Source organism: Carlito syrichta, unplaced genomic scaffold (genome assembly GCF_000164805.1).
Source record: "Carlito syrichta isolate Samal-C Ts95f unplaced genomic scaffold, Tarsius_syrichta-2.0.1 Scaffold308051, whole genome shotgun sequence".
Taxonomy (NCBI): domain Eukaryota; kingdom Metazoa; phylum Chordata; class Mammalia; order Primates; family Tarsiidae; genus Carlito; species Carlito syrichta.
This window is the reverse complement of record NW_007252147.1, coordinates 1026708-1040744: the sequence shown is the minus strand read 5'-3', so window position 1 is coordinate 1040744 and position 14037 is coordinate 1026708. Positions and strand designations below refer to the sequence as shown.

The following is a 14037-nucleotide window of genomic DNA, read 5'->3' as shown; positions in this document are numbered from 1 at the left end:
GCCACTGCACTCCAGTCTGGGTGACAGAGTGAGACTCCAACTCAAAAAAAAATGAAAAATTTATGTATTGTAGAGACGAGTTCTCAACAAGTTGCCCGGGCTGGTCTTGAACCCCTGGGCTCAGGCAATCCTCTCGCTTTCACCTCCCAAAGTGCTGGCGTGAGCCACTACACCAGGCTGAAAAGTTGGAAGACTTAATAGATGTGTGAAGGAGAAATTTGAGGAGAAGGAAGAAGGTAGTTAATTACAGCTAGGTTTCTGTTGTTAATATCCATATAGGATATGGTAAGGACCGAACCAGGGCATTGCTAATAGCAGAGATGAAGTGAAGGAGCATGGTGGATACAGTAGGTGGTCGATTGGCAGGACTTCGTAGGCTAGTGATTAGGTGTGAGGGAGAAAGAAGCATCAGGGATGAGTTCTAGGTTTATAGTTTGGTTGATTGGGCGGTAGTACCCCCATGTCAGTTGCGAATCCCACAGGAAAAGGTGAGGGAAAGATAAACTTGGTTTGGGACGTGTTACATTTGAAGTGTTTGCGGGGTGTCTAGATAGTCTTGATCACAGTTACAAGTTTGGGAATCATCGGTATGTAGGTGATAGAAATGGCAGCACCTGAGGTTTTTGCAAGGAGTTTGTCTAAAAGCCAGTCTGTCTCTACACTCAGCATAGCTCATGTGACATAATTGCAGCAACCTTCTGACTGATCTCCTTCGGCTCTCCCCAGTCCTCTGCAAAAGTTTCCTTACTGCTTCCCTTTTTTTTTGTTTTTGTTTTTGTATTTTTTGAGTTAGGGTCTCACTCTGTCAACCAGGATGGAGTGCAGTAGAATGATCATGGCTCCCCACAACCTGGAACTCCTGGGCTCAAGCAAATCCTCCCACCTCAGCCTCCCAAGTAGTTGGGACTACCGGTGTACACCACCATATTCAGCTAATTTTTTTTTATTTTTTGGTAGAGACGAGGTCTCGCTACGTTGCCTAGACTGGTCTCAAACTCCTGGGCTCACACAGTCCTCTCACCTCAGCCTCCCAAAGTGCTGGGATTACAGGCATGAGTCACCGTGCCCAGCCAACTGCCTCTTACTTAGAAACCTTTGCTGACTCTTCTTTTATTTATTTTTTTTGAGTTGGAGTCTTACTCTGTCGCCCAGACTGGAGTGCAGTGGGGCCACCGCAACCTCGACCTGCTGGGCCCTGGCGATCCTTCCGCCTCAGCCTTCCAAGTAGCTGGAACTACAGGCACGCAGTACCACACCCGGCTAATTTTTTGATTTATTGTAGAGATGAGGTCTCGCCAAGTTGCCCAGGCGGGTCTTGAACTCGCGGGTTTAGGCAATCCACTCACCTCAGCCTCCCAAAGCTCTGGGATTACAGGCTGAGCCACCGAGCCCAGCTGACTCTTCTTTTTGACTACAGGGAAATATATGTTCCTCAGCATGTTGTAAAAAGTCTATGATCCAGCCTTTCTTCCTGGCTTCATTTCTCAACACCTTCTCGCATGCACCCTGTGTTCCAACTACCCCAGACTTAGTATTTCTCCCCCTGCGTACTTCCCTGCTAGTCAATGAAGCATAGCCACTGCCAATTCCCCAGGCCCTAGAGATAGTTACTTGCTTTGCTTCCCCAGTACTTGACCAATCATTTTTTTTCCTGGTCCATATCAGATTGTCTTATAATTATTTTGTGTGACTAGACCTTGAGCCCTTTGCCTACAAGATTCAAATCTTGTTTATCTTTGTCTTCTCAGTGCTCACCACTTGGCATTTTAGGAATTTAGATATATATAGTGTATGTCGTATGAATAAGCAAATGATGTGAGAGTTCAGTAGACTGAGACCCACACATACCCTGCACCAGCCTTTCCTGCCATTGTCCACTGGGGGACTTTCTAGATCCTCTGTTGCTTTTAGCTCTGTCATCATCACTAACGTGTGGTGATCACTCACTGTGTTTTGAAAACTTTTCTAAGTACTTTGCATACATGCATTTACTTATTCCTCTTAACAGTCAGATGAGGAAACAGGCACAGGATCACGCATCTAGTAAATAGAGATAAAATGCAATCACTGGCATCAAATTATGAAGCCGTTATTGAGACCAAAATGAATTTTCTACTAATAAGCTCCCTTAGGCACTTCTCAAGTCTAGGCTTCTTTTCTGTGGTCTTTTCTTACTTTATTTTTTCTTTTTGTGTTGGAGTCTCTTTGCCCAGACTGGAGTGCAGTGGCACACTCACACCTACTGCAGCCTCGACCTGCTGGGCTCAGGCGATCCTTCCAAGTAGCTGGAACCACAGGCATGTGTCACCACACCCGGCTAATTTTTTGATTTATTGTAGAGATGATGTCTCACCATATTGCCCAGACTGGTCTCAAACTCCTGGGCTCACGCAACCCTCTCACCTCAGCCTCCCAAAGTGCTGGGTTATAGGCATGAGTCACCATGCCTGGCCTTCTTTTTCTTAATTTCTTCATTTTGTTTTTCCAACACTCACTCTTCCTTTAGGTTTCTCTTCCCACTCACCCTCCCATCTCCCTTCCACCAATACAGATTCACTGAGTTAGAGTATGTGCTTTTTCTTTTTTTGTTAATTTGGGGGTTTTTTTGAGTCAGAGTCTCACTGTTGCCCAGGCTGGAGTGCAGTGGCACACTCCCGGCCACCACAGCCTCGACCTACTAGGCTCAGACAGTCCTTCCGCCTCAGCCTTCCAAGTAGCTGGAACTACAGGTGCACGCTACCATGTCCCACTAATTTTTGATTTAATGTAGAGACGAGATCTCACCAAGTAGCCCAGGCTGGTCTCGAACCTGAGGGCTAAGGCAATCCGCTCTCCTTGGCCTCCCAAAGTGCTGGGATTACAAGCTGAGCCACCAAGCCCGGCCTGTAGTGTTTCAACTGACCTTCAAGGCATATACATTTGGAGGACCCTTTTAGTTTAGGTTTTTTGTTTGTTTGGGTTTTATTTATTTATTTTTTTACAGTTTTGCTCTAGGGAGTCAATAATTAATAACAAAGAATAATTAATAACAAACATGAGAAATTTATAAACTGAGACCTCTCAATAAGTTCTCCCCCAACCCCTGAGTAATTCTAAATTATTTGCTAAAACAGTAGCTAAAATGTACCATCGTCTTTGCTCTCATCCTTAACTCCTGAAGGTGGCCCTAAGCAGACCTTCCAGTTTCCAAGGATCCAAGCCCTCTAGATTCGAGGGTCTCCTTCTCACAACCTGGTCTTGGTGTTTAGGTGTGAAGGTGAGATCAGAGCAGTAAGGAATGTCTGGGACTTGGTTGTGTAACTTGGACTTGCAACTTAATTAGCAAACATTTTATAGGGCCTGAGTCTTCTGGCTTTAGAACCTTGTCTCACACCAATTAAGGTCCCAAACTAATAATCATTCACCTATGTGTTTTTCTCGGGTGTTTAAAAATAAATACCATTGAAGCATATTTTTTGTCTTTTAGGCTTTAGAAAATTTGCGTGTATACCTGTGTGAGAAAATCATAGCTGAGAGACATTTTGATCATCTACGTGCAAAAAAAATACTCAGTAGAGAAGACACTGAAGAAATTTCTTGTCGAACATCAAGTAGAAAAAGAGCTGGAAAACTATTAGACTACTTGCAAGAAAACCCCAAAGGACTAGACACACTTGTTGAATCTATTCGGCGAGAAAAAACACAGAACTTCCTAATACAGAAGATTACAGATGAAGTGCTGAAACTTAGAAATATAAAACTAGAACATCTGAAAGGTAAGATATTTTAGATATCTAAAAGTTAATTTCAATGTAATAATGTTTTCAAAAACTTTAAATTTCAGGATTATATTTGATTTGCATTTCTTTTACCTTCTATGATATTATTACATTGCAAAAGTAGAATATCACTCAATATCTCTTGTATTTGTTTTTTGGGTTTTTTTGTTTGTTTGTTTGTTTTTTGAGTTGGAGTCTCACTCCGTCACCCAGACTGGAGTGCAGTGGCCGCTCCCGGTCACCGCAGCCTCAACTGCTGGGCTCCGGTGATCCTTCCACCTCAGCCTTCCAAGTAGCAGGAACTACAGGCACGCGCTACCACGCCTGGCTAATTTTTGACTTATTATAGAGATGAGGTCTCTCCAAGTTGCCCAGACAGGTCTCGAACCCGCGGGCTCAGGCAATCCACTCACCTCAGCCTCCCAAAGTGCTGGGATTACAGGCTGAGCCACCAAGCCCGGCTAATCTCTTGTATTTGTATTCCTCTAATAATACCATTCATGGAATACTTACTATCATGAAATCCCTGTGTACATAGGGTTTTTTACCTAAAGTCAGCAGAATGTAAAATTAATCTATCCAAGCGTAATCTAAGTCCATCTCTGCTAATTTTTCTTCCACAGTTGATCGCAAGATGGAGTAGTTGGCATGTTTACAGGAATCATGTTGCATAGAATATTCTTGACTTTTAACACTAGAATCACACTCTCCAGCAGGATGTGAATGCATGGGAACTGAAATTAAGGGAATGGAAAATCTACCTGTCCCTTTTCACCCTCACCTTGGAGCATACACTCACTGATTGGAATGTTACGTAGAATTGCCTGCACAGTTTAAGCCTGCAGCCTCCTAGGGGGCTTTTCTATTTCTCTCAAGAACACATAAAGTTCTACAGCTCTTCTAGGTTGGTGATATAGAAATGAGTAATTGAGGACTCTGCCCTTAAGGAACGTGTAGTCCATAAGTTCTTGTTGGGATACATTAGAAGTTTTCTCTTTTGAGCCACATAGAAGAAAATAGTTTCTATAGTGTGGGACAGAAATGCTGAATGTATTGTGAAGATGAAAAACTAGGCCTAGGCTGGGCTCGGTGGCTCAGCCTGTAATCCCAGCACTTTGGGAGGCTGAGGCGAGTGGATTGCCTGAGTCCGAGGGTTCGAGACCCGCCCAGGCAACTTGGCAAGACCTCATCTCTACAATAAATAAAAAATGAACCAGGCATGGTAACGTGCACTTGTAGTTCCAGCTACTTGGAAGGCTGAGGTGGAAGGATCGGTGGAGCCCAGCAGGTCGAGGCTGCGTGCCACTGCATTCCAGTCTGGGTGATAGAGTGAAACTCCAACTCAAAGAAAAAAAAAAAGAAAAGAAAAACTAGGCCTAGCACAGTTACTTACATCTGTAATCCTAGTACTTTGGAAGACTGAGAGGGACAATTGCTTGAGCCCAGGAGTTCAAGACCAGCCTAGGCAATGTAGTGAGACCTCATCTCAACAGAAAATTTTTAAAAAATTAGCCAGGTATGGTGGTATGCACCGTAGTCCTAGCTACTTAGGAGTTTGAGTCAGAAGGATCGTCTGAGCCCAGGATGTCAAGGCTGTAGTGAGCCATGACTGTGCCACAGGACTCCTGCCTGGGCAACAGAGTGAGACCCAGACTTAAAAAAAAGAAAAAAGCCCACTGGAAAAAACTGACATGTAATATTTGCAAGATAACAAAAAGGTAAATTATATTTGTGTTTATTCTTTCAATCCTCTGGATAGTTGTTAGCTCTACCCTTTGGATATGGGAAAATTCTCTGATGGAGTCTCAGTTTGCTGCTGCTATAACAATACCAAAGACAGAGTAATTTATAAAGAAAAGAAGTTTATTTCTCATAGTTCTGAGGCTGGTAGGTCCAAGACCATGGCACCAACTTCTGGCAAGTGTCATCCCTTGGTGGAAGGGCAGAAAACAGAGAGGCAAAAGAAGGTGAGAATGCATGAGACAGAAAGGAAAAGGGGATCGAACTCCTGAAGTAACTAACCCTCTCCTGGTAAAATGGCTCTGTCCTCGAGGGCCAGTCACCTGCCAAAGGCCCCACCGCGTAACACTGCAACAATGGCAACCAAGTTTCCAGCTTGTGAATTTTGGGGGATACATTAGCACCATAGCTGATGGGAACAACTGCTGTCACTTGAGTAAACTATTCGTTTGAAAATCGGGGGCCATTGCCTTGCTAGAGTCTGGTGTGGCCATGTGCTCCTTGAGCCATGGCTGTGGCCATGCTTCCTGGCTTTGGTCCCCCTCCCCCACCTTGGGAGGTGAATCTTCTTTCTTCCTTCTCTCTCTCTCTCTTGAATTTACTTTTAAATAAACTTTTCTTAACATTAAAAAAAAAAAGTAAACCGGGACATTGTCTGTTCACTTGTAGTTCTCACTTTCCCATGCTGCAGTCCTGGAGCGTTGGGCATGTTGTGACTGTTCTGTGCTTCAGTTTTCTCATCTCTAATAATGAGAGACTATCCCAGATAACCTCTGAAATCTTTCAGTTCTAACATTCTGTGATTGAAGAGTCAGTAACTACCATTGAATAACTCATAGAATTTTAGCATCTTCCACATTTAAATTTTGTCTTTACTGGCTAATATCTTTTACATCAGAATACTAAAGAATATTTATTAGTTGTGAAAGCTATTTTTTATTTTATAAAAAATTTTAGGAGCCTTTAAATTTTTTCCAGATCCTTCAGTGGTTAAAGTCTATAAATATACTGTACATTAAATGTGGATTGTAGCATATATATGTGAGTTATAGCGTATAACTTCCATGAGACTATTTTTTAATCTAGAAAATGCCAATAATAGTATATTTCATGGATGTTGAGAAAAGCAAATGAGATTTGAAATGGATTATGATAGAATTTATAAGTTGCTGTTTAAATTTTGGTTTAGTAGTCAGGCGCAGTGGCTCACGCCTGTAATCCCAGCACGTTGGTAGGCGAAGGCGAGAGGATTGCCCGAGCCCACAGGTTCGAGACCAGCCTGGGCTACATGGGGAAACCTCGTCTCTACAATAAATAAAAACATTAGCCAGGCTTGGTGGTACACACCTATAGTTCCAGCTACTTGGAAGGCTGAAGCGGAAGGATCAGTTGAGCCCAGCAGGTCAAAGCTGTGGTGGCCTTGAGTATGCCACCGCACTCCAGCCTGGGTGACAGAGTGAGATTCGAACTCAAAATAAAAATAAGAAAATAAATTTTGTTTTAGTGCTAACTATCTTGTAATCTTTAACAGGTTACAAAATGGGCATGGACTCAATTATTTTACTTTTTCATTTGCATTTGGTTAATTTTATTATAGGACTGAAATGCGGTAGCTGCGAGCCCTTTCCAGATGGAGCCACGAACAACCTCTCTAGATCAAATTCAGATGAGAGTAATTTTTCTGAAAAACTGAGAGCATCCACTGTCGTATACCATCCAGAAGGAGAATCAAGCACGGCCCCCTTTTTTTCTACTAATTCTTCTCTGAATTTGCCTGTTCTGGAAGTAGGCAGAACTGAAAATACCATCTTCTCTTCAACAACACTTCCTAGACCTGGGGACCCTGGGGCTCCTCCTTTGCCACCAGAGCTGCAGTTAGAAGAAGGAGGAACTTGTGGAAACTCTAGCGAGATGTTTCTTCCCTTAAGATCACGTGCTCTTTCACCGCAGTGACAATCTCCTGCCTTCTAGATTTTTTAATAATGACAAAAATGTTTTAAAGGTTATGAGTCTTTTTATAAAACCATTGTAATGATTTATTTACATTTGATACTTGCCTTTTAAAATACAATGTAAGCATACTTTGTAAATAGAATTTGTTAGGTAAAAGAAACAAATTTTTAGAATTGCTAAATGCAAATCATGTCAATCATGTACTTTTCAGTATTTTCTAGTCTTTTTTTTTAGGTGTTTTATTGTTTTCAACCATTATATATTTTAAGATTAATAGGGAATGTATCTCTATCTGAGAATAGACTCTTAGGCTGGAAATAATTTTTCATCTCATGCATTTGTGCTAGAAATTTTCAGAGTCTAATAGTCCTTTCCAACCATTCAGGAGCAGATTTTCAGCATTGAGCTGCTTCTGTTCAGTAATAAAGCCAGCCATTGATGGAAAAACTGCCAATATATTGAAAAAATTTTTCTTTCCCACTCCATTGGCCTTACAGGAACTTAAAAGGTCTCCTTCTGATACTAGACGAACACCTAAAGTTCTCACTTTCCCATGCTGTAGTCCATGACATAACTGTTCTGTGCCTCTGCTTTCTCATCTCTAAAATGAGAGGGAATTTGAACCACCTAAGATCTCAGTTTGCCAAAATTCATTTCTAATTAACCTTGCTACCTTTTTAGGATTTTCATATACTTGGCTTAATCATTTTAATTGTTAAATAAAACTCTTGGCCTAAACTTTAGATAGTACGTGTAATTTGGTGAGATTTTGAAACATACTTTCTGTGTACTTTGCTGTCACTTTTCATGAGGGCCACTGTACAGTTAAAATAACTAGAGCAAATGGTTTTGGAGAGTGTGTGGCAGTTGTGTTTTGTTTTGTTTTTTTGAGTCGGTGTCTCATTCTGTTGTCCAAGCTGGAATGCAGTGGCACACTCATGGCCACCGCAGCCTCAACCTGCTGGGCTCAGGTGATCCTTGTACCTCAGCCTTCTAAGTAGCTGGAATTATAGGCCCATGCCACCACACCCAGCTAATTTTTTTATTTATTATAGAGATGAGGTCTCACCAAGTTGCCCAAGCTGGTCTGGAACCCGTGGACTTAGGCAGTCCTCTCACCTCGGCCTTCCAAAGTGCTGGGATTGTAGGTGTGAGCCACCATGCCTGACCTTCAATTGTGTTTTTAATGCTATTTGAATAATGCTATTTAACCAGATTTGTCTTTTTGTTGTATAATACAGTTTGACTTATTTTACTCATTTATGCATCTTACACTCTCATTGTTTTTTAAAAATTACAGTTCTACCTGTTTTCCTATTTCTACTATTAATTGCAAAAAAGCAGAAATGAAAATTTGTTATTACTAATAAAAGTTTTTTTAATGTAGTGCTATTTTGGAGTTTCAAAACTTTCAGGAGGAAATATCTAAAACACATTTTAAAAATAGACATACGAGTATTTATAGAAAACTAAGTTGTGAGCTTGAGTTTCACTTCTGGATGGGCTGATGAAAAAGATGGGCATATTTGCTTTAAAATTTTTTAATGGATGATTTTTCATATAAACATTTTCTAAAAATTATGGGGAAATGTGCTTCACATCCAATGTGTAGCATGAGAAATTAGTGGCATGGCGTTATTTAAAAAACGAAAGCAGGATGGGTGTGGTAGCTCTGCCTATAATCTCAGCACTTTGGGAGGCCTAGGCAGGAGGATCGCTTGAGCCCAGGAGTTTGAGACCAGGTTGGGCAACATACTGAGACCTCAGCTCTACAAAAAAATCAAAAAATTAGTTGAGCGTGGTGGTACATGCCTGCAGTCTCAGCTACACAGAAGGCCGAGGCAGGAGGATCAACTGAGCCCTGGTGGTCAAGGCTGCGGTGAGTCATGGTTATGCCACTGCACGCTAGCCTAGGCAGCAAAGTGAGATTCCAACTCAAAAAAAAGTGGAAGCAGACGTTTCATTTCATTAATAAATTTCAGTACGTGGATACATTTTAAGAATTGAATCAAGGATCATAATTTAGATATGCTACGGCACCTACATATATTTATAGCTTAGTTTTGACACTGAGTTCTCATTTAGACTGCTGGCTAACAGCATAAAACATAAAATTAAGGTTCTTGTGAGTGTAAGCTTTTGCGTTTTTGATTCCTACAAATCATTTTTTTCCCTTTAAACACTGAAAACTAGCCATTACAAAAAGTATAAACTTAGGAAGACAGGATGCAGTTTGTTAACTAAATTGATTAATGCAGCAGCAAAAAAGTTACTTTCCAGGGATACCATATTATCACAATATAAAAACCACCTTCGAGCTCACTTTTTTATTTCTGTGTGTGTGTAATTAATACTTTATTTTTTAGAGCAATTGCAAGTTTTCAGAAAATACAGAGTGCTTCTAAATACACTCTTCTTGGCCAGGCTCGGTGGCTCAGCCTGTAATCCCAGCACTTTGGGAGACCAAGGCGAGTGGATTGCCTGAGCCCGCGGGTTCGAAACCCACCCGGGCAATTTGGCAAGACCTCGTCTCTCCAGTAAATCAAAAAATTAGCTAGTCGTGGTGGCACATGCCTGTAGTTCTAGCTACTTGGAAGGTTGAGGCAGAAGGATCACTGGAGCCCAGCTGGTCGAGGCTGCGGTGGCCTGGAGCGTGCCACTGCACTCCAGCCTGGGTGAAAGAGTGAGACTCCAACTCAAAAAAAAAAACACAAAATACATTCTTCTCTCCCTCTTTCCAACATTAATATCTTACATTGGTGTAGTACATTTGTTATAATTGATGAATCAATCTTTACTATTAACCAAAGTCCAGAGTTAGGGTTTGCTCTTCGTGTTGTACACTTCTGTGGGTTTTCACAATGTATAACATCATGTATCCACCAATACAGTGTCCTACAGAGTGGTTTCACTTTTGGGGGGGTGGTTAGAGTCTCACTCTGTCACCAGGCTGGAGTGCCATGGCACGCTCAGGCCACCACAGCCTCTACCTGCTGGGCTCCAGCGATCCTTCGGCCTCAGCCTTCCAAAGAGCCATAACTACAGGAGCACACTACCACGCCTGGCTAATTTTTGATTTATTGTAGAGAAGAGATCTCGCCAAGTTGCCCGGGCTGATCTCGAACCCATGGGCTCAGGCAATCCGCTCGCCTCAGCCTCCCAAAGCGCCGGGATTACAGGCTGAGCCACTGAGCCCAGCCTACTTCAGTTTCTCTAAAAAATCTGTGCTTCACCCATTCATCCCTTGCCCCTCTCCTCTCCCTCCCATACGAATGGTTTTAGAGATACAATATGAACCTTTTTTTTTAGACTGGCTCCTTTTATCAATATGCATTAAGTTTCCTTCCGGGCTTTTTATGAATGGGTTCACTTTTATTTTTGTTTGTTTAAAGATTAGTCAAGTGCAGTAGTAAGAAGAGGTGGCAGAGTGGGACAAGGCATTTAATCTAACTGACTGCGAAGGGTCAGCTGAGATACCGAATACCTTTGGACTTGCTACAGTTCACTATTTTTTTTTTTTTTGAGTCGGAGTCCACTTTGTTGCCCAGGTTAGACTGCAGTGGCATGCTCAAGGCCACCACATCCTCGACCTGCTGGGCTCAGGTGATCCTTCCACCTCAGTCTTCCAAGTAACTGGAATTACAGGCACGGGGCACCACACCCGGCTAATTTTTTGACTTATCGTAGAGCTGAGTTCTTACCAAGTTTCCCAGGCTGGTCTCGAACCCATGGGCTCAGATAATCCTCTCGCCTCGGCCTCCCAAAGTGCTGGGATTATAGGCGTGAACCACTGCGCCTGGCTGGGATTATCATTTTTCTTTGTCACTAAGAGAACTTGGAGGAAAAATTTATGAAACACTTACCTGGACCCACACCTTCATAAATTATTAAAATCCAGTATTTATCGATCAACTGTTCTGTGACAAGCACTGTACTGGGTACTAGGTATAAAAAAATAAAGCTCTCCTCTCTCTCTTTCTCTAATTTATAAATAAACTGTTATTTTCTAATCTAAAAAAAGGGGGCCATTGGCTTATTAGACTGGTGTGACCGTGTGCTCTTGGAGCTATGACTCCCTCCCCTGCCTTGGGAATGAGAATCTCTTCTTTCTCTAGTTGACTTTCTAAAACAAACTATTTTCTAATCTAAAAGATAAATAAAAATGAACAAAGCACAGTCCTGAACCTCCCCTCAAGGAGCTCACAACATTGTCCCATAGGACTTGGGGAAAACAGAGTGTACAAGATAGACTTATTTCTGCCCTGGAGCCTACGTACGTCCAGGGAGGAAAGGCAAGTCAGTATCATCTGAATGTGCAAACGTCATAATTGGGACTTATTTATACTAATACAATGCCATGTAGGTATCACTCCCTCTCAGTTCACCAGAAGGGGTCAAAGATCCCTGGTTTCCCTGGTGACTCGGCACGCGGTTACATCATTTATCCAGAGAAGGAACACAAATGCACAGGCAAGTTATGAGAAAAGACAAGTTGCTGTTCCAGTAAGTGGGTGTTTGAGTTCCAGAGGATCATGTGCACGTGGGAAATTTTAGCCAGGTAGAAGTTGGGCCTAGATTGGGATTGGAGACCCAGACTGGAGAATCACAGCAGAAAGCGGTCCATGCCGTGTTGAAAAGTATGGGCTGACTAGGAACTTTGTTAAGCCCTCGGAACATGTTAGTGAGTGTTGCTGAAAGTACAGAATTTTGGGAAACACCAATATTTAGGGGCTAAATGGAGCCGGGCAGGCCTAGAAAGAGCTCACAGCAAGAAGCCAGAGAGTTTGGAGGACTCCAGAATGGTGGGATACTATCCAAGAGGATTTTTAACAAAGAGAGGCTGCTCAGGGTGCCCTTAAACGAGGTCCAGCAGGAAAGGACTCTGTTTCAGAAATCCATCACCCCTGGGGGTCTCCCATGACAACCAGGGGATGCCCACCGGGAGTTTGTATTTGGAAGAGGAAATGCAGTGGATCAGGAAAAAGTCCTAGTTGTTCTGGATAAGGACTAAAGTAGGGTGACAGTGAAAAGACACATTTCATTTTTCTTTTTTTTACATTTTATTTTATTGATTGATTGATTTTGAGTCGGAGTCTCATTGTGTCGCCCAAGCTGGAGTGCAGTGGCATGCTCACGGCCACCGCAGTCTCGACCTGCTGGGCTCAGGCAGTCCTTCCACCTTGGCCTTCCAAGTAGCTGGGACCACAGGCATGCGCCAACATGCCCAGCTAATTTTATTTTATTTTATTGTAGAGATGAGGTCTCGCCAATTTGCCCACGCTGGTCTCAAACCCCTGAGCTCAGGCAATCCTCTCGTCTCCGCCTTCCAAAGTGCTGGGATTACAGGTGTTTGCCACCGCACCCGGCTGACAACTTTCTTGGCTCTTCTATGCTTTTTTTTTGAGTCAAAATCTCATTGTCACCCAGGCTGGAGTGCAGTGGCACGTTCAAGGCCACCGCACCCTTAACCTGCTGGGCTCAGGAGATCCTTCCACCTCAGTCTTCCAAGTAACTGGAACTACAGGCACGTGCCACCATGCCCGATTAATTTTTTGATTTATTGTAGAAATGAGGTCTTGCCATGTTGTCCGGGTTGATCTCCAACCCCTGGACTCAGGCAATCCTTTTGCCTCTGCCTCCCAAAGTGCTGGGATTACAGGTGTGTGCCACCGTGCCGGCTGACAACTTCCTTAGCTCTTCTATGCTTTTTTTTTTTTTTTAGCCGGAATCTCACTGTCACCCAGGCTGGAGTGCAGTGGCACGCTCAAGGTCACCGCACCCTTAACCTGCCGGGCTCAGGAGATCCTTCCACCTCAGCCGTCCAAGTAGCTGAAACCAAAGGCGTGTGCTACCACGCCCTGCTAACTTTTTGATTTATTGTAGAGATGAGGTCTCGCCTAGATGCCCAAGTTGGTCTGCAGCCCCTGGACTCAGGCGATCCTCTCGCCTCCGCCTCCCGGAGTGCTGGGATTACAGGCGTGGGACTATTGGGTGCAGACAGTCTGGCTGGCGCCCTTAACTCAGGACCTCATCTTTCTCAAGCATCCTCGGGAATGAGCCAAAGAAGCGCCGGCTTGGGGACCGACCAGGCCGCGCCTCCGACCTCAGCCCGGGAGCAGGAGCGGGGCGCCGCCGCCAGGGGGCGCAGACCGCTCGCCCGCGCGCTGGACTTGCGGGCGGGGCCCACCGCGGGGCGGGCCCCGGAGCAACTTCCGGCTTCCGGCGGAATCCTGGGTCGTGGCGAGCCGCCGTCATGGCCGCCGAGGAGAAAGATCCGCTGAGCTATTTCGCGGCTTACGGCAGCAGCAGCAGCTCGGGTTCCTCGGACGAGGAGGACCACGTGGAGCCGGAGGCGGCGAGCCGCAGGGCCCCGCATCCGGCGCAGTCGGCGGGCGGCTGCGGGAACCAGGCGGAGAAGCGGCTGCCGGGCCCCGACGAGCTGTTCCGGAGCGTGACGCGCCCGGCCTTCCTCTACAACCCGCTCAACAAGCAGATCGACTGGGAGCGGCACGTCGTCAAGGCGCCGGAGGAGGTGAGGCCTCCGCCCCCGTGTCCCGCGCTCGGCCCCGGCTCGGCCTGCCGCCTC

At 44.3% G+C, this 14037-nt stretch overlaps 2 protein-coding genes across 4 annotated transcripts in view; both read left to right on the top strand.

Annotated features, from left to right (window-relative positions):
* Positions 1-8189, top strand: part of BCL10 (B-cell CLL/lymphoma 10) — a 14209-nt gene extending 6020 nt beyond the window's left edge. For 2 of the 3 annotated variants that reach the window (XM_008064800.1, XM_008064801.1), the window contains exons 2-3: positions 3467-3755; positions 7096-8189. In XM_008064800.1, coding sequence (XP_008062991.1) covers positions 3467-3755; positions 7096-7451 — 645 coding nt within the window. In that variant the 3' untranslated portion in view covers positions 7452-8189. The remainder of the gene's footprint in view (positions 1-3466; positions 3756-7095) is intronic. The other variant, XM_008064802.1, reaches the window with a different exon arrangement.
* Positions 8190-13689: 5500 nt separating this feature from the next.
* Positions 13690-14037, top strand: part of CUNH1orf52 (chromosome unknown C1orf52 homolog) — an 8557-nt gene continuing 8209 nt past the window's right edge. The window contains exon 1 of the mRNA XM_008064799.1: positions 13690-13983. Within this exon, the coding sequence (XP_008062990.1) occupies positions 13705-13983 (279 nt within the window). The 5' untranslated portion in view covers positions 13690-13704. The remainder of the gene's footprint in view (positions 13984-14037) is intronic.